This window comes from Micropterus salmoides, unplaced genomic scaffold (assembly GCF_014851395.1).
Source record: "Micropterus salmoides isolate LMB-PRFRI ecotype aquatic unplaced genomic scaffold, ASM1485139v1 Ms_hic_scaffold_4, whole genome shotgun sequence".
NCBI classification, from domain to species: Eukaryota; Metazoa; Chordata; class Actinopteri; order Centrarchiformes; family Centrarchidae; genus Micropterus; species Micropterus salmoides.
This window is the reverse complement of record NW_024043372.1, coordinates 17,449,131-17,476,174: the sequence shown is the minus strand read 5'-3', so window position 1 is coordinate 17,476,174 and position 27,044 is coordinate 17,449,131. Positions and strand designations below refer to the sequence as shown.

Below are 27,044 nucleotides of genomic sequence, written 5' to 3'. Positions count from 1 at the left end.
CCCTTTTGCCCTTTTGGGTTTTTCACAGTGTGTCTGCTATTCCCTTTTGCCATGCTTTTGTTTTGAGACAGGAAACATAGTTTGACATGACATGAATGCTTAGACTTGGTAGTTAAGACTTGTGGACAGACTTGAAGACTTGATGGTTAAGAAAAACAAATATGAAGTGGTGAGGATGCCACGAATTTTCAGATGGCTGAAAAAATATTCGTCTGTTCACGTGACAAGCGCCTGGTAGTAAAGCATTAGTCAATGAATACTTAAATACTTAAGTTAAAGAAAATGTATCTTTAGTGAAAGATGTATTCATCAAGAAAAACAATATCAGACATTTGTTGATAACACCTCCTGAAATGTCAAAATGTGCTTTCTTGTTCTGTTTTACATTGACATTGGCACTGGCAATTGAATCACTTTTCACACTAATTTGATTAAAATTAATAAAACAATAAGCATTACTGTAGTTGCACTCCTAAAGGACACCATGAAAAATGTCACAATATCCCCTTTAAACCAAGACAATATATTTCATATAGTGTGGGGCAAATTTTATCAAACAGTGGAAAGGGGAAAAAGGTGTGGTGAATAAATTAGGGAGAGCACCAAGAGGACAGCTTTAGGTGTGTTTGGAGATAAAGCAGCAGATACAGTAGTTGAGGGACAGGTTTTCTGTTCTCTCACAGAGAACAAAACAAGTCAACAACACAACAAGAACAACAACAGAACAACAGACCAGGGACAACATGTCAGTGGTAGACAGAATGAAGAGGAGGGGTTATCTAACCTAATATGAATGCAAGTAAAACCTGGGTCAAACACTTACATTCTCTGTGATTTACTTAGACAGTGGTAGAATTTGCACTGCACAGTAAAGAAAAAGAAAATAATATAGGCTGAAATAAATAAATAACTTGCATTTGACTAAGAGCTTACGCCACTCACCGTAGAAGGGAAACAATGAGAAGAGGTGGGAGGAGGAGGAGAGGGAGGAGAGTAAGAGGGGAGGAGAGAGTGAAAGATATGCTTTGGTTACCTTTAATCTGGTTGCTCTCCATATTGCCATCTTGCATTTTACCTATGATGGAGACATACAGGACAATAACAACAAAAATAACCAAAGCAGACAAGTCAACAAGTTATCACCACAGAGACGACACACACAGTGAGAACCAAAAATGACATACAGGGAGACAGGAAAATGACTTTTAATACAACGTCTCCGTGACAGTCACATAGAAAGGCTTGTGATATGTAAGTGATGTAATGTAACTAGAAGCTACAGCTACTGGCAAGGGGATAATAAAATAAAACTTTAATCAAGAGTTATTCTAACACTAATCACAGAAATGTACTGTAGAGTGCAGATTTTCTTGTGGGAGGAAATTAGGTTGGAATAGACTTTATTTTATTGCATAAGCAAATAATCAGGTAATTAAAAATGCTTAATACTGTCTGAAACATAAATCCTCGGACATCATATTTAAAAACAAACAAACTGCCCACTTTCTGTTTTCTGTGCTTTAAATATTGTTCTGGATGACATACTCACACTATGAGCACAGGTAATTCCACACATATTATCAACAATACAAGTCAAGCCGTCGGGGTATAAAATGAGATATCAAGACATATAGAGCAGATACAGTATTACATTGAACACTGACACTGAGGCAGAGTACACCACACACAGTACACACGAACAGAAGACAGCATGCATAAGAAGAAAATTCAGAAAGTACATGCAAGATCACACACTTAGAGCTTAGAGGGAAGCAGACTGGAGATGTGAACAATACACAGAGAGAGAGAGAGAGAGAGAGAGAGAGAGAGAGAGAAAGCCTAAAGGAAAAGCCTCCCACATGGTGAAGTTACATAAGAACAACTGGAGGAAAATCGAAATCTAAGTTCAGGGACAGTGAATTTATTTTGTTGTTTGATTCTGCTTACACAAGGAGTGAGCTTAATTTAAACATGCTTTTCAAACAAACAATATTGCTTTATATTACAGAAGCAACTTGCTGGTAATGTAATAGAGCTGCTAAGAGCATTCTCAGAAGTACACACATTATACGTCATTTTGCAAGCTGATGAAACATAAAACAAAAAGTTAAGACAAGAGTGCTTTCAAACCAACTGTATGCACAGTGTTTACAAAATAATTATAAGGATTTATTATAAACTGCAGTGTTGATCCCATTATCTACCCAGGCTTTAATTATAGAGATAGGCACTGTTTGTCTCAGTGGTAGGCGGGCTAGAAATTGAACATAGTCTGTCTTTCACTGCTACGTACTCAAATGTCACAGAGAAAATGACTTAGGTAGAGCTGGAAGACCAGATTTTGTCAGAATCCTTGGCATGTGTATATGGCTCGTTTCTCCACTTCCACATTAGCCACTTCCCTGGAGTGACAATAAAGCTGAAGATGACAAATTGCTCTGTTCCAGCCAAGCACAGCACAAGGTCATTGTAATAGTGCAAATATTTTTGGGGCTGCTCTCCAAGGAGACAAAAATGCGAGAGAATCCAGTGCTACAATGAATGAAGTTTATGTTTTGCATTTTGCCTAGCTAACACAGAAATGGAGGATTTGCACTAAGTGATCTGAGCGGACATCTGACTACACTAGGATATTGTAACCTTCTTCAGCTACCGTCTTGTCTACTGTCAGAAATTATAATTAATATAATACTTCTTTTACTACACAGCCAAAAACACAATAGCATAACAGCACAGTCTAAAGGCGTATTTCTACTTTTTGGGAAATGTCTTTATTTACTTCCTTGCCGAGAGTTAGATGAGAAACTTGTCACCACTCTCATGCCTGTTTGGTAATATTAGTGTATTAGCTTAGCTGAGCATAAAGACTAGAAAAAGGTAGCCTGGCACTGTCCGACAGTAACCAAATCTGCCTTCCAGCACCTCTAAAGCTGACTACTTAAAACATTATAACTCATTTGTTCTAGTCTGGTCTATACTAAAATTGTAAAAATGACACTAAGTGGGTTTATGTGCCATGTGTATTTCTTGGCCAGGAGAACTGGTATCAATCTTCTCATCTCAACTCTCAGCAAGAAAGGGAATGAGTATATTTCGAACTATTCCTTAACTTACACCCACTTCAAATGTTGTAAGACTTCACAAATGTTACATATCCTTGTTATCCTTCACAAAGTCTTTCTGAATGAATCTAAAAAGGCTCAAAAGGTGTTCACTACTTCTTATCATCAAACAGCCCTAATATTTAGATAGTTTAAAGAGAAGAAAAAGAAACAAGACTCATTTCTACAACTAAAGAGGACATGCACTAATAGCATGGATACAAAAGGGCCCGACATAATTGTGGGGGGGGGGAAAGGTAGAGAAGAGCAGGAGGTGTGCTCCAATGATAGGAGGCAGGTGGAGAATGGAGAAGGTAGGAGGAGTCAAAAGTCACGACAGAAAGAGGTCAGAGATCAGAGGTTTTGTCAACCTACCATTAATTAGGCTGGCACTGCCATGGGCATTAATGCCTGCAGCCCCATCCGTGGCTATAGTTGCGATGGGGTGGATAGGGGGATGGGAGGAGTCTAGCCAGTAACAATGAAGGCCGAACATGAATGAGCAAAAACACACGCACGCGCCAACGCACGTGCACACACAAGACAATGAACAGAAATAACATGGTTATAGCACATTTAAGAGATTCAACATATGTAGATTGTATGTGAATACTAAAGTCTAGTGTTGTAATCAGTGTGGATTAAACATTTATAATGTCAATTATTTATGTGATCAAATGTGTGTTATGTATGTGTTTTACCAAATAGATTTACAAAATAAATTTACAATAAAGTGTAACATTGGACAGGCATGAAACATGAAATTTGAACATAACATATGGAAAAACAAGATAACATAATGTGAAACCAGAGCTACAAAAAAACCTACTGTAAGTTGATTTTGCACATGATAATATACTGAATGCACTGTATATAATCTTGAATTTATGGCAAACAATATTGAATATATCAATTGTTATGTCATTTTTCATATACTGGATTTATTGTCATTTTTGTTACTTTATTAATTTAAACCATATTATTCATGTAATATCTTTTGCATCACAAAAATCATAAATTGAGCAGAAGAGCAGAAAGAAAATAAGATAAAGGGTGTTGCAAAGCCAATCTGAAAACAAACTTTACTGCAAAGTAAACAAAATGTAAGTATTAGCCAGGGAAATAAACGTGCCAACCAGTTACTAGTGTAAATGTGAGAAGGTAATTTTGCTGTTATAGTTATGGTTTTCAAAAGCTTCCATGGCTCCTGCAAGTATTTGTTTATGTATTTTGACATAAACTATGATTAGTGGAAAAAGAAATTCAATACAAGGTCTACAATTTTGGGTTCTGTGTCTAGAGTTCATTGGTAAAAACATAATCATTATAGTAGACAGAAAGTTTTATCACAATTATATACTTCATTTCTTTATAGAATTTAAAAGCTACTGCATTCCTTCATGACATAACACCCCAGTGACTTTATTGCAAACTAATGATGAATTTGCAATCATGAACAGTGTTTTGTCAGCAAATCCATCTGAATAATACTACATTTGGGTAATGTGACCTTTTAAAAAAGTCTTAGCTGCCTACAGATAGTCCTAACTTTATGTACATATGTAGTCTTAATACAGTGAACTTTTTTTTTTTTTTTTTTAAATCTGTAACTTTAAAAAAAAACAAAAAATACAAGGACGATCCAAGATGTACTAGCATAACACTGATTGATAGCATTTCAGTGAACGGCAATTTAAAGTGAATTGGCATAGGTCAACGACTGCTTCCCTGGTCTCTTGGTTGATTAGACACGTGGGATTACCTTTCCTGGTTTGGTCAATATGGTAATATTGATCAAACCTGGATATTACCACAGTGCCTACAGCCTGATCAAAAGCATACTGCTGAAGTACTACAATTACAGGTCAAAACCAAGAATAAGGAATAGTATTTGTGTGTTCACATCAGAAGTATTATCCACAGGAGGTAATGTATTTTACTGTTACTCTGTATAATGCTTCAGAACATGTAGCATGCCATGTGTGAAAGCTGGTGGAGTGAAACTACAGAGCTGTCTGAAGTAACAAAACCCTACTGATGGTAAAATATGTAAATGTAAAAATAATATGTTACAAAAGCTTATACTGTCTACTTTACTCTTGACTGCTAGTACATGTGCTGTACACCTGCAAGGCTGCCGTTCTCATGTCACTATTCTGCAATACAGAAATGAGATGAGTCTGACAGGCTTTGTTTATTCATGGCATTCAATAGGTCTACGAAACAGGACCGATGTTGAATGCAAGCTAGTTAGTTTGATGAGTGCAGCACCTGTTATAAGGGGAGAGGTTTATGCTGTGTGAAATGTGTCATTTATCAACACTTAAAAAGATGCAGTGTGATGATGAGGCTTCTCTTTTTAAGTAAGGAATTAAATTGGGGCAAGGGTGCTTGGTTACAGAAAAGGGGTGAAGAATAACGGTGGTTTATTGGGAACATTAGGAGTTAAATGTCAAAAGGATCAAGTACCACTCCCAGGGATCAGAGAAAGGGGATACTCTACCTGTATTTTGGTGTCCATCTTCTTTTGCCCCTCCATCGAGATGAATTTGGAAGGATAAAAGAGTAAGGACAATAATGCACCTGAACCCAGAGAACCTGCACACTGCAGCTCACAAGTGTACCACCAATACTCATTTCATTTCCAGTATTTACACACATTCATCAAGGATGATTGAGGCTTACTGTCAGGTACTGTACTACAAATAACTACAAAAGGTTCATACAGCTCACATGAGTGAAACAGGTGGACTTTTGTTCATTTGTGAGTTTACTTTTTAAAACCCTTCTGATAACGAGAACAGTTAAATACACTGATGTTATGCAATGAGCATACACACTTAGAATTTCAGGACATAAGCTAATGAAATGAGCTTTTTCAAGAGTATGTTGTTGATCAACACTGACAAAAAAATTACCTCAGCACTCCTGAAGCAAATGCAGAAAAATCTTACGGAGCAAAGAAGATACTTTAATGATATAAAGATCGCACCTTTCTTTTCTTTCTTTTCTTCTTCCTCTGGGCCGGCCCCCAGCAGGGTGAAGATGATTCCAGTCTGTGAGTTGACACCGACAGCTGTAACCACCATGCGCCCTGACCCCTCCATCACATGGGTCCCTGGAGAAAGGCCAGCAGAGTGTTAAAATATATTACAGCAAGATCAGATATATTTTCTGTGTAAGCTCTTTGTGACCCTGCCATGATTGTGTACATTGGGGGTAATGAAAGTATTCATTGGTTTACAGCGTGTTCCTATTTCATAGTAAAGTCTACATCAAAACAGCTCACTCTTATTGTAACTATACATCTGATTGACTGATGTTTGCTTCAGAAAACCTACTGGTCACTTTGGTTCTAAATTGGTTCAGCGACCGAGAATTGGGGGACTACTGTATGTGTGAAAAGAGCTACAATGCCAACACTTCACCTTATAGAGAGTACCTCAAACACCATTAAAGCCAAAAGTCAGCACATTCTGTTTAATTTTAAATCCTAGAGTAGGAAGTCAAAAGCAGTAAAATGTGTCACTGTGCAAATACCTGCTGCACTACACTTGCACAGGTATACAGTATGTATAGCATGCACACACAGAACAATATTAACCTTTGGGACAGTAAGTTGATATGGGTGAATATAGGGTTAATTAAAGAAGGCAGCAAAAAGGCACACAGCTGATTATCCTCAGGAAAAAATACTGAGATGTGAGATCAGATTAACCCACGTTTTGTTATCAGCGATAGTCATCAATTGTAAAAAGCCTACAGCTGCAAATTCTAGTGTCTCTGCTGCAGCAAATACTAAACCAATAAAGAGGGAAAGCAGATAACAGTTTCATCCAGGCTGTCACCAGTATCTCCTGTATTGATATTCAGATTAAAATTACTAACTTTTTCTCTTCCTTCTGAGGTAATGATTATTTAAAAGGAGCTGGCCAGACCAAAACCGCGACTAATAATAAGTAATGGCAGGCAAATCTCAATATAAAACAACAAACATTTCTCTGAGGCAACATTGTATGTCTGCCCTGAAATAATAATACAAACTTCTGATAATTATGAAAACATTTAGTGTTTCTAATTCTGTAATTCATTTGAAGTCAGTGGCTGAAAAAAAGTTGTGAGGCTAGGAGGTGTCACAAACCAACCAACCAATAATACACAATATTATTTTCTATATGAAGGGATTTTTGAAGTTGCTACCTTCAAAATGCTGTTTTGACACAGGAGGTGAACACTGACAAGGTGAAGTACAGAGTCCTCAGTCTCAAAGTCGAGTCCCCTCTTCTGTTTCTGTTCTGTTCTCCTTTACACAACATTACACGCAGGAAAATAATCCCTGTGGCATGCCATACACACCCATCCATCAACCGGCGACATACCAGACAACAGCATGGGGTCCTTGTCTGCAGCCTTCTTGACGTGGTCAGACTCTCCGGTCAGTGATGACTCATCAATCTTCACGTCATTACCCTGGATCAACACTCCATCAGCAGGAAGCAGATCACCTGCAACAACAGAAATGGCAGAGTTGCTGTCTGCAGTGGATCTATTTACAAATCTGGAATTCACTAATATAGCCTTCCACAACAAAATAGTTCAGATAAACTTCAAGTTTTAACATGGGTTTGAGCCAATGTTAGGCAGGACAGATTGCGATCACTGTAGTATATTCTTGGTACGGCACTGGGAGAGGATGTTTCTCCATGTATGGCTCTTCAGTTAATTAATCTCACAACATACTGTACCTTAGTTTTAATATATTTAATTGCTAATGGTGGAGTTCATAACTTTAATCCCCCTCTGGAAATGAGGTGGAAGTCTATTTTCAGCTACTGAACCATGAAAAGTACAGAACAATGGATAAGCCAATCGAGGCAGTCAGTGTCCAAACACATCAAACTTAGCAAAATGTGCTGGAAAGTTTGGTCAGTTCTGGTCAGCAACCATGTCCCAGAAGAAGGCCATTGTTGAAATAAAGCACACAAAAAGTTTTGTAGTAGTAAGAAAAGACAATCTTGGTTGGAGGCCAATATGTCAAATATAATAACATAAATAGATAAAACAGAGAGTTAGCGTAACTGCATACTTTGTTACAAAAGAATGTGAAATCGTTAAAATGTAAGATAGATGGTAAAGGGAAAACAAAAGGTGCACGTTACACCTTTCTTGTTCCCAGAAAGAAATAGGTAAAATGTGGAAATCATACCGTGGAACTAAGTGGATTAATCTAGGAGATCCACTGCTTCATTGATAACTTTAAAAAGATGTTTGTTAATATTTGCCTGTGTTTTGGTGCAGTTGACAATCACCTTATACCTACCGTATTTGACCTGCGCAATATCCCCCACCACTATGTCAGCCACGGGCAGCTGTATGACCTGGCTACCGCGGACCACCTGGAATTTCTGCTCCTGCTCGATGCGGCTCTGCAGCCCACGGAACTGTTTCTCCTTCGACCAGTCGTTGAAGGCCGTCACCAGCACCACACACACCACAGACAACAGGATAGCTGCGCCCTCAATCCAACCGGCATCTGACTCACCTTCGTCCTCTACCCCACCTGCCGCTGCACCACAGCCTGCAATTTGGTAACAGTGACAAGAGAATTATAGAGAATGCCATGCAAGCACAATGTTTTTTCATTCATGCATACAGACTAAAGTATTTGGTTGACACACTGGATATCAACTCACAAATGTCGTAAACACGTATATATGCTTGTTACTTATGTAGAGTATGAATCCTTCATAATAAAATAGACACAAAGGGATGTAATCAAATCTCACACCAACACTGGGGACTGGAAGGCTGTGGACCAAGACAGCTCTGACTGTGTGTGTAATAAGTGTGCGTCTGTGTGTGTGTGTGTGTGTGTGTGTGTGTGTGTGTGTGTGTGTCAATGCATATGTGCAATTTCTTCGCCTATGCACAACATGTGCAAAATAAAAGACATATCTGAAATAAAATGAACTCTGGCTGAAATGACCTTCAGAGAATTCGCTTCTCCTTACCTCTTCATTCATTTACTCTTCTTCAGATGAATGCCCCACAGTCTACTGGCTGTGCACTGACAGACTGGGGTATATTTGGGAATGAAACAAGGCCTATTCCCAGTCCTCCTCGTGCTGCTTCATGTAATACTCTTGGGAGCCATTGTGCCCTACACTCCTGGCTAGCTGACTTCAAAAGCCCCCAGTGTAGTGATTTGCTTTGGACTATAAAACACTTGCAGCTCACAAGGGAACTAATGCAGACACCGTGGTGTAGACATTATATATGCAGGGTCTGATTTAACCAAGAACTAGATTCCAAGAAGCAGTGCACACATACTCATGCATGCACTCATCTCATCTAGGTTTTAGCACAAAGAGAGACATATTTAAATAAACATTCAAATGTAATAATTTATTTAACATTATGTGCTAAATATTTTGTATGTATTTATTGTGGGGGGGGGGTTCCACTGATCTATCTAGAAAAGTTATATTGTTTCAAAGGACATTGTCTCCAGTTAATTGTGTTTTGTTATCTACTTCCTTCAGGATAATGCAACATATTCAGACTGGTACATGTGTGTTAAGAGAAGCTATCAAATCATTACCGTTTATTTATTTTACTAAAAAAAACCAACAACTATTAAATTATCCACAAAACAATGTGAGTGTAAACAATTAAATAGGATGAGTTCAGCCTGTCCTGCTTGGTCATTGCAGCACATTGACAGTTATACAGTGTACAGCATAAAAGCTGTCCGTCGTGCTGACTGTCCAGCTCTTTGTATTCACACGTGTTAATGAAAGAAACACACACACACACACACACACACACAATCGTGCAGCTGTCCATGGTGCTGAAGTGCCAACAAATGCGGCTGACTGAGAAACTTTTACGACTGGGTGGCATGCAAATGAATAAATAACTGTCTCTAAGCTTCAAAGCTTTTTATTGCATGTTGTGTGTTTGATACAGACGCAATTAAGAGCCTCCTCATTCAACTGCAGTCAGGCTGTTTCATATGTAAATGAGAATTAAGTCATCCCACCACCTTCTATTTCTGGACCGTTGAGCTTTTTTTGACCTATTAATAAGCAAAACAGTAAACCAGCAGTGAGAAATGTTTGCTTGTGTATGCATGCATGTGTACAGATGCTGTGATATTTGCTATTTAGAAATTCCAAGCGCATAAATGTTTTACAGACTCAAAAGTAGATGTTTTTAATTAACATTTTTCTTCCAAAGGACTATTGCTCAATATTTCATTATTATTTTGTTACGGGACTCAAGATTTTGGGTTGTGCTCTTGTTTCTTAGTACCACTATTAAAACCCATCTAAAAATCAGCTGTTACACACACACACACACACACATGCATGTAGTGTTTTTCTGAATAAGGTGACTCAAAGTGGTATGCATTCATTTCTTTCTGTCTCACTCTGCTGTTTTGTATTCATATGTATTCATAGATTTGGCACATCTTTTTGCCTCAAGTTAAAGGGAAGCTTGATTATATATCTGCAGTTGGATGCAGTTATTAGCATAATGATTCCTTTAGTCTTTCTTCTGTGATGCAGAGAGCTCATTCATAAAGTGGTGCAGCTAAAAAAAGATGCAAATAAAAGGAAGCAAACTAAGAAGGAAAAAGTACTGGTCATAACTGATGATCAAATTTAGGGATGGCCCAAATGTTCAACCACTGAAATTAATCGGGCGAAAATAAAAGCACTTTCGGTATTCGGCCTAATACGTCAAAAGACTGAATAAATTTGACCGAACAATTACATTCAATTGTCGGCAGTGTGGAAGCATTTTAAAATGTCAGAGAAAGACGCAAAAATTGCCATTTTTTCAATTGTCTTTTAGCGCATCCACACCATCTGTGGCTGACTTCTTAGAAAAGTCAACAAATGTTCTGACACGCTTTGAGTGTTTCTATCACTCGTTTGTGAGAAGACAATTATGCTAGCCGCACCTAAATTTGGAGTGCACACGTATTCAAGCCTTTATGGTAGATCCACTGAAACAGACCAGTGCGAGCTGACAGGCAAGTTTGCGACTTTCTCCTGTCCTTTTCTCTCTTTATAAAGACAAGTGTTGCAGTATGAGAGTTCTACCTGTAGAGAGGCTATGAAGTCTTCATGTTACACGAGAACCACATACAAAATTATTTATCAAATTGGGTTGGACTTGATGAATTTAGCGCGAGGATACATATGTGACAACGTCTGGTTTTCAAAATAAGGTGTCTCTACATTATGGAAATAAGATTAATTGGATTATATTGACAGAAAGTATAAAACATATTACATGTCAATTAAAAGTAAATGGACACATGTAATTTCCTTTACCAGACCCTCTCGGGTCCCGGTCCCACCCCCCATAGTCTGTGGGAAGCACTGAGTTCATTTCATTATATTCGGTTTCGGCTTCAGCCAAGAATTTTCATTTTGGTGCATCCCTAATATAAATCCAATTTAATTTTACGACCTAACTATTTGGCTGACTGAGTAGAAAATTTGTTTACTCAATCATTAACCCAATCTTAATCTTAACCAATTAACTAAAAAAATTATTAACTAAGAAATGGTTTGATTAACTACGCATGCAAGTAGGACGGCGATAACTATTTCTTCTTTCTCTTTTATTTCAACCTTTTTTAAACCCTTTAAAAATGATGACTGGTCCCTTTGGCAGGGTAGCTGAATTCCATTACTGTGATAATGCTGGGAGCAATGACTGATGTTGCTGACTCAGCACCTCGTTATGGTCTCTGTCTTCATTTCCTGTTTCATGGCTCACAGGGCTGATGTATGGGCACTGGGAGCTCAAGGTTATTTCTCTACTCAACACTTCATTAACCTTCCCGGTACGTTTTACCACACACACGCGCGCGCACAAAAATTACCTCTATGGTCGATGAGTCACTTAATCTCTTGAGGCAGGTCACAAACAACTGTGACCTGCCGCACCAATTAAAAAGTGTGCATACATGTAGGTGTAAGTGTGTCAGCGAGTGTCAGTAATGTCAGAATAAGCGATGTCAGTGGGCCAAATGCATTTATAGCCCTTTGCTGTCCTCAGCAATAGTGGGGATACCAGGGATTATTGTTGTGCGTGTGTTTGTGCTTGTGCACCTGTCTTAACACCTCAAAAAGCATGACGATCGAGCATTTTAAAAGGAAGTGATGTCACGAGCTTCTTCACTCACTCTCTCCGTTGCTCCCCCCGGGAGGGTGGTAGAAGGAGAGGCCAAGGGAGATCAGGGCAGCAAGCTCCAGGATGATCAGGGTGACATCCTGCAGCGCCTCCCATACCAGCTGCAGGAAGGTTTTTGGCTTCTTTGGAGGTATCAGGTTCTGACCAAATAGTTCTTTTCTCTTGTCCAGGTCAGCTTGGGCACCTGAGAGACCTGAGAGAGGAAGGCACAGACAGAGATTGAGAGAGTTATAGATTTATTGATGGTGTAGTGCATCACTGTACCACTATTCTGTACCATCACTGTGTGTGTAGGATTTTCTTACTTATGTATTGTAGTGGGTTTTAGATTGTATTTATTAAGGGGTAACATTAAAGTAACAAACAATAAACTGTTTTTCTCTACATTTGAAAATTACCATTTGTATCCCCACACACACAAAGTATTTAAAAGCACAGCTGGAAACTGCAAATGAAACTGCAGTCATTTTTTATTGCTAAAAGCACTGATCTCCTGCCAGCTTTGTAAGAAATCCTTTTTTATTTTTCAGGCTTTCTTCTTTTCTCTTCCTAACGCTCACACCACACACAAACCATCTCTAATTACCAGTTTGAGTCACGGTGGGCCACGGCTCTGCTCTCCTTATATAATTCTGCTCAAGAGACGAGGGCCTTGTGGTTTGACCCCATCCACCTCCTCATAGACCATGAACTACTGTACACAAATATCTTTGGCTCTTTTATACGAAGAACTTCATACTGGCTCGAGGCACAATTTTCTTTTAGAATACGGCCCGGAAAAGTGTTCACAGTAGCTTTTTGTGTGCAATTGTCCTTTTTTTTAATTTTTCCTTTAACGATGCATTAAGTCGATGATTTGGAATTTGGAATTCAACATTATGTTTAATATGGATTAAATGTAGTGCAGAGTGGTTGATCCTGTATCTTTTGTCTACGTTCAAATACAACTAACTACTAATGGACCTTAAAGCGGAGTCTACTTTGTCTAAATTACTTTTTTCTTTATATTAAGTCATGTTCACATATTAAATTTGTTTTATTACAGCTGCAAAATAATATTGATTATTGCTGATTCTGTTTCTGATTAACTAATTAAACATTTAGTCTATAAAATGTCAGAAATAGTGAAAAATGCACTCCCCTGAGCCTAGGGAGACATCTTTAAAGTGTTTTATGTGATCAGCAGTCCCAAACCTAAAAGATATCCAACTTCCTATAATATAACATAGAGAAAAGCAGCAAATCAAGCATCAGATCAAATTACAACCTCATTTGACATAATTGCACTGTGGCTCATTTGATATATTTCATCTGCATTCCAATCTTACACAACTGGCTTTAAAATTGAGCATATCTCACCTTGCATATTATACTTTATATAAATAAATGTTTATATATTAAATTGCAATTATTACAGCTACAATAAGAATCTGCACTGATGTGATATAGATAAACTATATTTATTTATACCTTCAAAAAGCTATGGAGGTAGAATCAAGTGTACTAATGGCAATGCAAATATATGTATTTTTAGTAAAATAATAAATAAAAGATTTCTATGAAGCTACTATTATTGGTTTCGATCTGGCTGCTTTTCAGTGTAGTACCATTATCTGGGTGCTGAGTGCACACACAAGCAGTGTGCATTCACCGTCTCTGTATCTCTCTCCCTCACAACCACAGACATTACCACAGCATTATGTCATGCATGGTGCGTCACTGGGTCTCCCAGGAGTGGCCCTGGATTGCACCTGATAACATCGCTGCTACATGACACTGTTTCACATGTGAATGCATGAGTGTCGGATGACTTTTTAACATCTGCAGAAAATAACTGATGAATAACAGAGTTGTTGTGAGAAGGACAACTGTTTACATGCTGCAAAAATGAGAGGAAATAAAGAGAAGAGATTAATTTCACATGTAAAAGTGCATAGAGCAACAGAGAGGAAGAAGGAGAGGACAGAAGGAGGGCATGCTTTGAAGAGAACAATTCACAGCTCCTACGTAGGAGAATGCCCTGGTTACAAATAGATCAGCCTATAAATAGCCTCATTATCCATTCTCTTTTAATTGTCTCTGTGAGAGGACCTAGCATGCTCTTCCATTGATCTCCACAGCACCCTGCATCACATCACACAAAAGCACACAAGCATGTCTATGTGTGCACACGTGTGTGTGTGTGCATGGTTCTGTGAGTCGTGACCGCATGCACGTGCTTTGTGTGTAATAAGGCTGGCCAAGTATGCCTACAGTTACTTGCACTATCACACGGTAAAACTAGAGCTCATATAATCAGGCTTTAGCCAGTTCCAGTTGGTTAGATGTGCACACACAAAAGGCACACTCATGTATGCACAAACAAGTGCAGATGCACATATTTATACATGGCCACATTCAGCTTGTGTAGAACCCCAATACTGCATCCAGAATTTTTAAAAACAACAAATACATATGCTAATCCTCCTACTCCACATTTCTTGCATCTGCCCAGAGGCCGGAGAGCTAGTTATAGCATGCAAATACACAGTTCTGCATAAGGGCAGCAATCATTTCACAGTGAAATACAACATACTGCCTACTCCTACCCACCTCTGCCACGTGATAGGTGCCACTGAATATGAGATGGTGCATCGGTTCAGCATGACATTTAACCTTGTTAAATGTTTTAACTGTGTTCTAACATTTAATGCCCTTGAGATGTGAGCTATGCTGTAATCAATCTCCCTAATCATTAAATACTCATTGCTTCCTGGAAAATCCTCCGCTACATTATCATTCCTTCCTGGATCGCTGACTGCAATGCTGCTCAGGATTCATTTGGCAGATTATGAAATATTGAAGGCTAAATACTGTCAGCCCACCTAACTGCTCTGGCAGTAGATTTTGAGGAGGCAGCGAGAGGACAGAAAAACTGTGGCGATACACCGATGAGTCACAACAACCTCACAGAGGATTAAGAGTGATTGCAAAGGAATCTTTGTGCTAGAGTTCATTACCAAGTAGTGAAGTATGAACAGATAGTAGTAGGTCTTACCAACTCTTAAGCTATAATAACACATCATTTACTTGTCTATTATTTTTTATACTGTATTAATGTGAATTTGTAACTAGTATCTGAACTTATCAAACAAATATAGTTGAATAAAAAGTACAATATGAACTAGAAAATGGAAATATTCAAGTATCTCAAGTACCTCAAAATTCAGCACTTAACAGTACTTAAATATAAATGTAAATATAATATAATGTAAATGTTACCCTCCGCCACTGTGTCTAATTGGTAATTTATTTCAACAAAGGTCATTGTAATTGTTCAATGAAGGCTTAAACAATAAAATCCTTTTGGAAAGTTAGTCCATTTATGAAATATGAGATGAGAGATGATGCACTATCATTAGCGTTAAATTGCAGTTCCTTTTTAGATCGTCAGCTGATGGACTTAAAACAAACAGTGGGCATCCTGGTGACTCAGCAGATTAAGTCCCAGCCATTTACTGTACCAGAAATGCATCCTGTTTTAATCTTTTTTTATGAATTTGGTTGCATGCCATCAAATCGCTCTTCCATATTTCCAGTCAATTTCCACTGAATACTAGCTAATTAAGCAGGCATGCTTAATAATAAACCACATTTAATTGTGACCATTAGATGGCTACAGTTAGAATTTTCAATTCCCATTAGAAAATGTATGATTATGGATTTAATCATGAAAAGGACTATACCACAAATAATCAGTATGGGCTTCTTTTGCCATCTGGGTTCAGGGACAAGGAAAGCTACCCTTGAGTATGTGATGAGCCTCTCTGCTCTTAAATCCTTTTTTAAAAAACTGCCCATGAAATTTGGGATAGTGAAAACTCTAATGTAACAATAATAAGAAACTATATCATTAAAAATACGATTGGACTTGGGCTGCAACTAAGGACTGTTTTCTCTAACAATTCATCTGTCGATTACTTTTCTCATCTCAGATATTTAGGTAGGATATGATGAATTAAAACTCACTTACTCACACTAATTAATGCTCACACTGAGAAGCTAAAACCAGCAAATATTTGGCATTTTTCTTCATGTATGAATTAACTGACAACTCTGGACAATTTATTTCCTGTCAACTGACAAATAGTTCGACTATTTTACCGAATGATAAAGTGAAGTATTTTTAACCAAAGATTTACAGCCATTCTTTAAAACTCGATAAAGATAAAACTTTGAATTTCTCTCCTCCCCTTCTTCACTGTTCTTACTCTGTAATTTATAGCTAGTAATGAGCTGACCTGTCAAACACATCAGTGATTTGAATCTGCTTTGACAAATGGTACCTACCTAATGCCCTGTTTTTTTCAAATAAACAAGACAGGGACAAATAAGAAAAAAATAATTTAAACTTTACACCATCCTTTCAGAATGAGAGGATTATTTTTTTCAGTCAGAGGGAACATGGTGGCATATTTTAACAGTTGGCCTTTTTTTTTGTAGGTGGCTAAAAATAGATCTCCATGGAAACACTATGCATCCCACTGCTTGAGTGGAAATACCCGCGACTCTGAACCTTGGACATGTGTGAATATGAAAGTAAGCGTGTATGTGTGTGTGTGTGTGTGTGTGTGTGTGTGTGTGTGTGTGTTTATTTAGTGTGTGTGTTTTGTTAACAACAGCATGCATGCGTGTGTATTTGTGCACAGGTAAGTATGTTAAGACGATAAAGACTGAAATGACGAGATGACCTCCAAATGTCCTTGTCAAATAGGCACGTCACAGTGTAGCAGCAAATAAAAATAAAATACAATACATAGAGAACAACATTTTAACGTGTCTGGTAGGTCCAACCAGTATCCCCCCTACCTAGCTTTAACGTCTTCCTGTCTGTCTGAAGCCCCCCCCCACACACACACACGTACACAATACTGTGTGCCACAATGTCCAAAACAAGTCGCCATGGCAACAGGGTTCTACTATCATCATCATCATAATGACGCAAATATTGATGCATTTTTTTTTTTTTTCTGCAGCGAATCAATAGCTTCAACATGTATCCCCAGCTTTCACCATTTTAAAAAGAGAGAAGAGACGGAGGGGGGGGGGGGGGGGGGGGGGGGGGGGTGTGAAGAGAGTTTAAGTGTGACTCAGTGAGCACAAGAGAGTGAGAAAAAGAGAAAGAGACAGGGACAGAAACAGGGAGTAGGCTGGATATAGAGTAACTCTATGAATAATAACCCATCAGCGGCTAAAAGGTGGATAATTATCATGCTCTTATTAGAAGATGGAGTGATGGAGAAATGTGTCACAATGTCCTTGAGAATGACCTCCATAATAATGATACCAATTTATGCCATAAACGAAAGATAAAAGAGGTTTGTTACTGTGCATACAAAGGCAGAATACAGTAGAAATCGTTTCAAAGGGCAGATGTTCTTAAGGAAGGCATTAGAAAAAGAATGTACTATGTTATGTGTAAGTAAATTACATAGACAGTAGGTGGGCGTGGGATGGAGAGGAGTGTGAAAAGATTCAGACAATAACAGAAAGGTGCACACAAAGCTAAGAAAAAGGAAACAAAACGCAAAAACAGAAAACCTTTTTATATGTTTTTTGGGTCATTGCTACAAAGGTGGTGGGCTTGCGTCTGTTACGTAGGAGAAGGTGGAAGATGTTACATCACAACATACATAATTATGATGGTACTTGTTTAGGGGAGGAAAATACTGGATGCTTTTAGATTACCCTTCTTCTTGTTGTCCTTGTTTTAGCTGTATGACTGACTATGTGTATCTTCCTGTACATTAGTTCTTGACATTCTTAGTAAGTAGAGACATACTGGAAAACCAGAGTAAAATAACTTGCATGCTGTGCACAGTGTTGCAAAATGGTACAATGTTTAATATATATTGACGTATTGTTCAATTTCTATGGTGATGCACTTTCCATGGCATATATACTTTCCAAGTTTTTGAAGATAGTAATAAAAGAAAAGCTTTACAACTTAATATTAACCAACTAGACAGCAGAGCAAAAATATATGTGACGGGATTCATCACATCTGGGAGAGAGATAGAAGTAGGTAAAAACCTGATTTATGCACAATCTTGTAAACTGCAAAGATTTAGACCTACTCACCCAAGTCCCACGTGATCCTCCCCCACTGTATCTGCTTCCGGACACAGTGGGATTCATCTCAAATAGTATTGACAGCAAGCCAGAAAATATTAAAATGCAAATGCATTCACATGAGAATGAGCACATGTCTGTCCATGACGTTGTATTGCAATTAACCTTGTGGGGCAATCTCTGGAGAACATTTAATCCACTGGATCCGAGTTTAGGTTGAAACACTTGGCATTTCATCTAAACAGCTTCTTTAGTTTAAGACAATAGTGGGGGAATTTAACTGAATTATTCCTGAGAGGGGAGCCACACCCAGCAGCACAGCAGGTTCACACACTGTTAAATGAAGACCTAATTAAAGAAAGAAAGTTCTTATTCTCTGAATCACGGTAGGGCTGGATGTTTTTTGGGAAACATCGGGGGTTTGATGTTAGTGCAGCATTTAAAACAGCAGGAAAGGGGTGACTCAACCCGTGTCCCGTGTTCAAGGACGAGTTCCCCTGTTTGAAGACGTTTTGTTTTAGCACAAAAGTCTTATTTGGTATTGTCTTTGCTCAGCTTACATTGTGCTTCCACGTGCTCTGATTCTCTGCACGCTCCACACCCTATCAGGATTATGAGTACAAGAGGGCAGTGCAGGAGGCAGGCTCATCTCTGTGAGGACGAGTTGATGTGACATGTTTTCAGTGTAGCAAAACAGACAAGCAGACATACTGTACTGTATGTACACAAAGAACTGAAAAATAAATAACATTCCCTCATTTCATGAGGAGTCACGGGGTCACACTAACACCAAAGTATGCTTGCATGCACACACACACACACATAGATCCATCATTTATTCTCCTAAGCACAGCCCCATCTAAAATGTAATGGACTAGAAAGTGAGCAATTTCTGACACCGTGTCTTTCCCATCGTGCATGTACAGTGTGTTTATGTGCGTGTGTCTTCGTAATTGTGTGACACAATACTACATCCTCTTATAAGGATGTTTCTGCTCGGACAAATTGACAGATCAGTCTAATATTGCAGATTGAATGTTCTACACCTAAGCTAAACAAACTCCTTGAATGGGATCAGTGACAGATTTTCATGTTTATCAGGCAACAGAAAGCTCAGAGGAGCTCTGGTCAAGGTTGCTGCTTCAACAAGAAAATGACTAAAAGGAACACTTCGACATTTTGGGAAATACGCTGCTGAGAGTTAGATTAAAAGATACTTCTAGGCGGGGGGATTCAAGGAGGTTATTGGTCCTGGCCAAGAAATAGTCTGGCACATAACCACCCATAAAACTGCAAATTGTTTTTACTATTTGAGACATAGTGTTAATGAGATTTAGAGGTACTGGTAAGCAAATTTTGTCACCTTTAAATGTGGCACACGTCTTCCAAAGCTGAATTTTGAGTTTGATTTGGACAATGCCACAAGCTGACCATGAAAAAAGAAATCTTGGTATTACAGGTCTTTCATTGTTAAGACAAAGGAGCTACTGCATCTTATTTTCTGATGCCACCTAATTTGTGTTTTCTATACATACATATATATATATATATATATATATATATATATATATATATATATATGTATGTATATACATATATATGTAAGTATATACATATATATGTATATACAGAAAGCTCAAACACCAGGGCAGTTCCCAACAACCCAAATTAAATGTATGTGGCAATGCTGAAAATAATATATGCAATTGTGTGTGAGTGTGTGCGTGAGTGTGTGTGCGAGATTGTGGGGGCAGATGTACAAGTGGGTGAGTTTTGCTGTCACGCACTGTGCTCTATGAGTCTGACTCATGCAAGAGATGGCAGAGTGGAGTGAGAGAACGCAGCTCACAGCTCTTTCTCTCATACATACACACACACACCACTCACTCCACAGTATAAGTGATTATTACTTAGTATTCCTACTTAGTATATAGCTAGATGAAGATGGTTGTATAAATGAAATCTTCAGGTCTAAAAGACTGAATAATGCATCCCACATTAATTTCATAAGCAATTACATTCTGACCCAAAGCACGCATGCTCTTTTACTTCTATGATGATACTTCTTGCAGTTTTTTTATTTTATTTTATTTTATAATGTTGCAAACACAAGCTGATTATGTAATGTTATGCAAGAAAAACAGGTTTCTACAATTAAAAATAGATGTGGTTGGTGTGTGTTGCTCACATCACAGAATTTTATACCCAAAGGTTTTACCAAAGTTAAGAGGTGTAAAATCTATTAGAAATCTATTTTTGGAGGCCTGGTAAGTAACACATTAAGAGCAGCATGGAGGGGAAAAACAGAAACAAGCTTACAGGGTCTCATGTAGAATGACGGCTTCAGTGCATATGGTCCTTATCGAAATTCATGAAACATTATTTTGCATAGGTCCAGTTCATATTATCAATCCATGGCTTTATGTGGTCCCAGGAGCATGTGACCCACATTTAAAAATATCATGTGCATTTACATTAGGGATGCATAATTAATCACATCAAGCCCATTCCGCTAGGCAATTCTTATGTGACAAGGTTTCTGCTATGTTCACATTGGTGGGGAAATCTACTGTATCAAACCAATCGCTCCCAGTTTCTCCTTAAGGTGAGTTACTTTACATGACAATCTGTGGGGGAGAGCACAGCGGTGTATATACTAAATCTAATGTGTGAGACACAGAGGAGTGAAAATACGGTTAAAAGAAAAGGCTTTCTTAGGACGAACAAAGCTGTGTCAGAATTATGTTAATGCTGTGTTTGTGCAGCCTGCTGTATGGGACCGAAATCAAAAATCTCTTATTGAATTTATAAGTCATTTATCTGTTCCACCACCTGAGCCTCAAACACTGTAAATGTTAGCTGGCCCAACTGCACTAGATGTGGACAAAACATTAATGAGACATCTGTTTATTGCCTCTGTGTGTGTGTGGAGGTATGTGTCTGTGCTGCAAATAAACAGAAAGAGATGGTGAGAGTGTGCCAGCGTGTTTTGACAAAGCATCAACCTCAGCGAAAAATGAAGCCATCGCGGAAGTGCCAAAAACTGCAGGTCATCGAATGGCCACTTGAGGCTGGCTCCAAAACCAATCTCAATAGACCTCAATGGAGGTTACTACACATGATCAATCTGTGACAGGCTATCTCTCAAAAAGCCCACTCTCGATCCAGGGATTTTAGCCAACTAAAGACGTATATGTAACCTTCCCTTTCTCTCTAAGATCCTTAAGAAAGTAGTGGCCAATCAGTTACCTACATAGCAATAGTTTATTTGAGGATTTTCAGTCAGGATTTAGAGTTCATCACGGCACAGAGACAGCACTTTGAAAATTACAAACCTTCTTCTATTTGCAACAGACAAAAGACTTGTCTCTGTCTAGTTAGATCTTAGTGCTACATTCGACACCATTGACCATCATATCCTATTACAGAGACTGGAACATTTAATTGGCACTAAAGGAACCGCACTAAGCTGGTTTAAGTCCCATTTATCAGCTCAATCTCAGTTTGTACATGTTAATGATGAATGCTCCATACACACCAAAGTTAGTCAAGGAGTTCCACAAGGATATGTGCTTGGATCAGTCCTATTCACCTTATATTTGCTTGATTATCAGGAAACACTCCATGAGCTTTTATTGTTATGCAGATGATACCATATCATATCTATCGATCAAGCCAGATGAAATCAGTCAGCTAAACTTCAAGCACGCCTTCATAACATAAAAACCTGAAGCCTGTGGACACCATGGCTTGCGGGCATGGCCCCCCAATGGACGCCACCATGGGGCACCTTGGCATCGTGCGCCGCTCCAACTCCAACTGGGCTTCCCCCCTGTACCTGGTGACCAAGGCTGATGATGGTTGGCGTCCCTGTGGCAATTTCCTTCACTTGAACAACGCCACCACCCCCGACCGGTACCCTGTGCATATACATACAGGACTTCTCCGCCCACCTAGCCGGCGGCACATTTTCTCGAAGGTGGACCTGGTGCGCGGTTACCACCAGGTGTCTGTCCACCCGCAGGATGTCCTTGTGGCCCGGTTCATGCGACCGGCCTTGCGGGGTGGGAGGCCGGTGGACTTGTTGGATTGGTCCCCAGAGATGACTTGTGCTTTTGATGCTGCCAAAACTGCGCTGGCCAACACCGTCTGCTGGCGCACCCATCTCCGACCGCCCCAGTTGCTCTTACTACGGACGCCTCTTATTACGCTGTGGGGGCTGTGTATGAACAGCGGGTGGGCAGAGCCTGGCAGCCGCTGGCCTTTTTAAGCAGGAAGCTCCAGGACAACGAGAAGAAATTCAGCGTCTTCAACAGGGAGCTCCTGGGTCTTTTCCTTGCCACCCGTCATTCCTGTTTCCTGTTGGAGGGCCGGCGGTTCATGGCTTTCGCTGACCACAAGCCGCTGACGTTTGCCATGGCCAAGTCTTCAGAGCCATGGTCTGGTCAACAGCAGCGTCAGCTCTCTGCCATCTCTGAGTATACCACATTGCCTGTCCTGGGGGGTCACTGGTTCCGTCCACTTGGGCCTCAACTATGCAGCCATGGCTGAGGATCAGACCGTGGACTCTGAGGTGCAAGCCTACAGGACGGCCCCCACGGCGCTGCTCATGGAAGATGCGGTGTTTGACACAGCCAACGCTACACTCCTCTGCAACGTTTCCACTGGCCACCTGTGCCCCATGGTACCTGCTGGCTGGAGGCATAAGGTTTTTGACGCTATCCACGGCCTTTCCCACCCGGGGGTGAAGGCCCCTATCAAGCCGGTGGGGGCCAAGTTCGTCTGGCCGGGCCTGTGGAGGAACGTCAGGGTCTGGGCTGCTGCCTGTGTGGCGTGCCAGCGCGCAAAGGTGACTCGTCATACCAAGGCTCCTTTGAAACCCTTCAAAGTGCCAGAGAGACATTTTGATCATGTGAATGTGGACCTGGTGGGCCCATTTCCCCCCTCCCATGGTTACACCTACCTCCTCACCATGGTGGCCAGAAGTGGTTCCGCTGTCCTCCACTACATCCGTTCATTATGGCTTTGGTCCTTGTGGTAAAGGTCCACCGTACCACAGCCACAGAGCAACAGACTTTGTAAGTGGTTTCATTGTGACATGCCTTACGGGCAGCGACTGGGCCGATCGCCTCTCATGGGTTATGCTTGGCCTTTGCTCCGACCCCAAGGAAGATCTTCAAGCCTCATCGGCCGAGCTGGTGTACGGCCAGCCTCTGCATGTCCCATTGTGCTGTGTCTCGGGACATTGCCTACGGTTTCGTTCCCATTGACGTGACGTCTCACCATGGCCTCCCCCAGTCCTACGTGCCCAAGGATTTACCGTCAGTCAAGTATGTCTTCATCCTCCACGATGGCCATCGTACTCCGCTGCCGCCCCCCTACGATGGGCCCTTCCGTGTCCTGGTGGGAGGGTCTAAGAACTTCGTTGTGGATATGGGGGGCAGGCCTGAGCAGGTGGCTATAGACCGTCTCAAGCCTGCTCATGTGGATATTGGCGAACCGCTTTGGCCGGCCCTGCCCCCACGGCGAGGGCGCCCCCCTGCGGCAGCCTCAAACTATGCCCCTGCCATGCCCCCTCTCCTGTTAAGTGCAGCCAGTATGGCTGCCCAGTCCACCCCCCTAATACGTTGACTTTTCTAGGGACTGTTATGAGCTGGACTGTTCTACAAGTAAGACTAAAAGAGCATTCACACTTGGAACGTTTTGTCTGTCTGTGTTCCCCCCCACTCACCAAGTGCTTGCTCATGGTGAGAATTGTTGGGTCTCTGTAAATATTATCACAAAGACTATGGTCTAGATCTGAAAAGTGCAATAAAATAACTTTTGTTATTAATTGCTGCCATATAAATAAAATTACATAAGAAAATTTAGACAGCTTTAATACTGCTAAGATTTACAGCTTAAAAATGACTGTACACCATTTACAAATAATTGAGTCTGAATCACAAGTTATTGGTTAATTTTAAATAATTTCCCAGTGAACTAGGAGGACAGTAATGGTTTTTTATTGTATTCCATAAGAAAAAAATTAATAAAAGTTGAAGAATGCTTTTTTGAATAATCCTGACACAATAATTTTAGTTGCATGGCTTTAGCCAACCATGCCGATTAGGCGCTGTTGTATTTTCCCACACACACACACACACACACACACACACACACACACACACAAACACTTCCAACAGCACACACAAACGCAGTAGATGCACACTCGCACTCCCACCCCGGGAGTGAAAAGGGAGAGTGTCCAAGGCCAAAAGGCTGAAAGGGAGAATGACAGTGGTCTATCTGCTGTCTCCCATCTGGGTGTCAGTCTCTGGTTTCACCCAGGGGTCAGATAAGCTTTGGACACAATAGGCACAGCTATTAAAATTCAAACTACCAGAGAGAATCATGAAATAGTCATGACAAATTGCTGAATACAGCAAGCACGGTGCTGGTGATTGTGCCAGGAAAATGACAATTCAATTAAAAATATACTAATAATTTGGCATTATTCAATACAATTTTGTTCAAATGTGTAATGCTATGTATATTCTAATGGTTTACAAACACTAAAACTGTAGGGGAATTACAGTTCGGGAATTACAGTTGAAAGGTTATTGATCTCTGCTTGTGCTATGCAGTATCAATTTGACAGTATGTAACTGTAATATGACTGATCCCATGAAACCCAATCCAAAACTTTCCATCTGCTGCACAAATGGATGCATCTCCTATAATATCTGTGACATGAAACAGATGTACTTACATGGGATTCAACACTATTGATTTTTCCATATACCACAAATGTAATACTAGTCATTTGGTGATAACAGAGCCATATTTATGTATTATGAATTTAAAAAAATAATACAATACTAGTACTAGTTGTAATAGTAGAATATTATTATAATAGATATAATTGATAAATTGTTTAGTCTATAAAATGTACAAAAATAATGAAAAATGTCTTAAGTTTCCAGAGCCCAAAGCGATGTCATTTTCACAGTCAAAAATTAAATATACAGTATAATTGATTAATTGTTTCAATTATGACAACAACTGTTTAAATGTTTCAATAGTTGCACAAAAATTAAACTGCTACACTATGCAAGAGAGTGCAAAGAATTTTATGTTATAAAAATATACTTCCCAAGACTTTGCAGGGGTGGAAAGTCACTAAGTCCATTTATTCAAGTTCATTACTCTAACCTGCAGTGTGGAACTTTTGTGTCCCCCTTCTGGCAGTGAAAGTAATAACACAAATAATGTTGCCACACGCTTATGATGTTCAATAGTTACAAAAATACAGATGCATTTCCACAGTTCCAAGACTAAAATATTCCATTATTTAGGCAGAGTTAATGTAATAGCTACTCCAAATATGTCTCAAACACCAGCCTATCCAGAAGCAGCAATGTAAGATCGTGGAGCTCTCTACATGGCTCTGGGTTACTCCTCCCTTCAGCTACGTCAAACCAACGTCAAACCATTCCTGGTTGACGTAACATGCTTCACCAACGGTGAGCCAGCAGTCACCAGATTTAAAATCTATACAGCAAAATACAGATAGATTTACCTGGCAGTGTGTAAACTTGTTTGTTAAGGGTTTGAATGTTATGGATATTTATTTATATGTAAATGTCCACACTCCAGCTTTAAGTACAAATTTGACTATAATTTTCTAGATTTCAGGGGGAAATGTACTTTTTAATTCACTCATATTTGATAGCTATAGTTATACTTACTTTGCATATTGGGATTTTACATTTGATTTGATAGCTTACAATTTCAATGCATTAGTATAGATTAAACTACTTAACAGAATAAACAGAAGTTAAATCTAGTTCTACCTCAACCAACTACAACAGTAAAATGCATATCTTTACCTTGATACTCTAAATACATTTAGCTTATAATACCTCTGTAATTTTTACTTCTTTGGTGCTTTGATCCTGTGCTCTTGGGTTAGTGTGACTATCTCTATCTGGGGCAGTATCCCTATTCCTCTGGGCAAGACTAAACAGGCTGAGTCTCTGCTTCCATATATGGATACATTTTAAAGATTCAGAAATGGTATAATTCTAAGTTAATGCAAGACAGTATCCGTGTTCCTCTCATTTTCTGCTGCTGCTGGGAATGATTATGAATTGTTCTCTACAGTACGTGTAAAGTCAAAGTTGAGAGATAGCTGTTTTGTGCCCTTTAGCAAGGCAGGGCTGGATTTAGTCCAAGACTGTATCTGTTAATGTGCCCTTGAGAGGGAAATGCTGTCTGTCTGAGTTGGCAGCAGTGGTACCACCCTTGTTCTGCCCCACAGTGGGAGAAGAGAGAGGAGAGAGGTCAACTAAGAAAAGAGCTGACATGGAGAGAAACAAGCCAGTTATAGCCCGGGACTCTGCATATTCAGCTAAAAGCATCACCACGCCTGTCAACTCGCTATCCATACTCCTCACTTCCAGCAGCCAGTTCAGATTCGGGACATTTCAGAGGACAAGAATTGGATTTAGATGTATGACAGCAACCTGGGACAGAGAAGAAGTTTCTGGAGGACAGACAGCAGGCAGAAACTAAAATAATGAGGTGGTGTGGTGGCCGCACCTACCTGTACATTCACCGTACGTTAAATGTATGAAA

General features: G+C 39.6%; 1 protein-coding gene across 13 annotated transcripts in view; it reads right to left on the bottom strand.

The window, feature by feature from the left end:
* The window catches only part of atp2b2 (ATPase plasma membrane Ca2+ transporting 2), an 86,176-nt gene that overhangs the window by 47,317 nt on the left and 11,815 nt on the right, over positions 1–27,044 (bottom strand). For 5 of the 13 annotated variants that reach the window (XM_038696290.1, XM_038696277.1, XM_038696288.1 and 2 more), the window contains exons 2-8: positions 12,307–12,507; positions 8,422–8,679; positions 7,481–7,606; positions 6,094–6,219; positions 5,605–5,634; positions 3,477–3,569; positions 1,034–1,075 (exon numbers count right to left, since the gene is read on the bottom strand). In XM_038696290.1, the coding sequence (XP_038552218.1) occupies positions 1,034–1,075; positions 3,477–3,569; positions 5,605–5,634; positions 6,094–6,219; positions 7,481–7,606; positions 8,422–8,679; positions 12,307–12,507 (876 nt within the window). The remainder of the gene's footprint in view (positions 1–1,033; positions 1,076–3,476; positions 3,570–5,604; positions 5,635–6,093; positions 6,220–7,480; positions 7,607–8,421; positions 8,680–12,306; positions 12,508–27,044) is intronic. The other 8 variants (XM_038696285.1, XM_038696289.1, XM_038696278.1 and 5 more) reach the window with 7 other exon arrangements.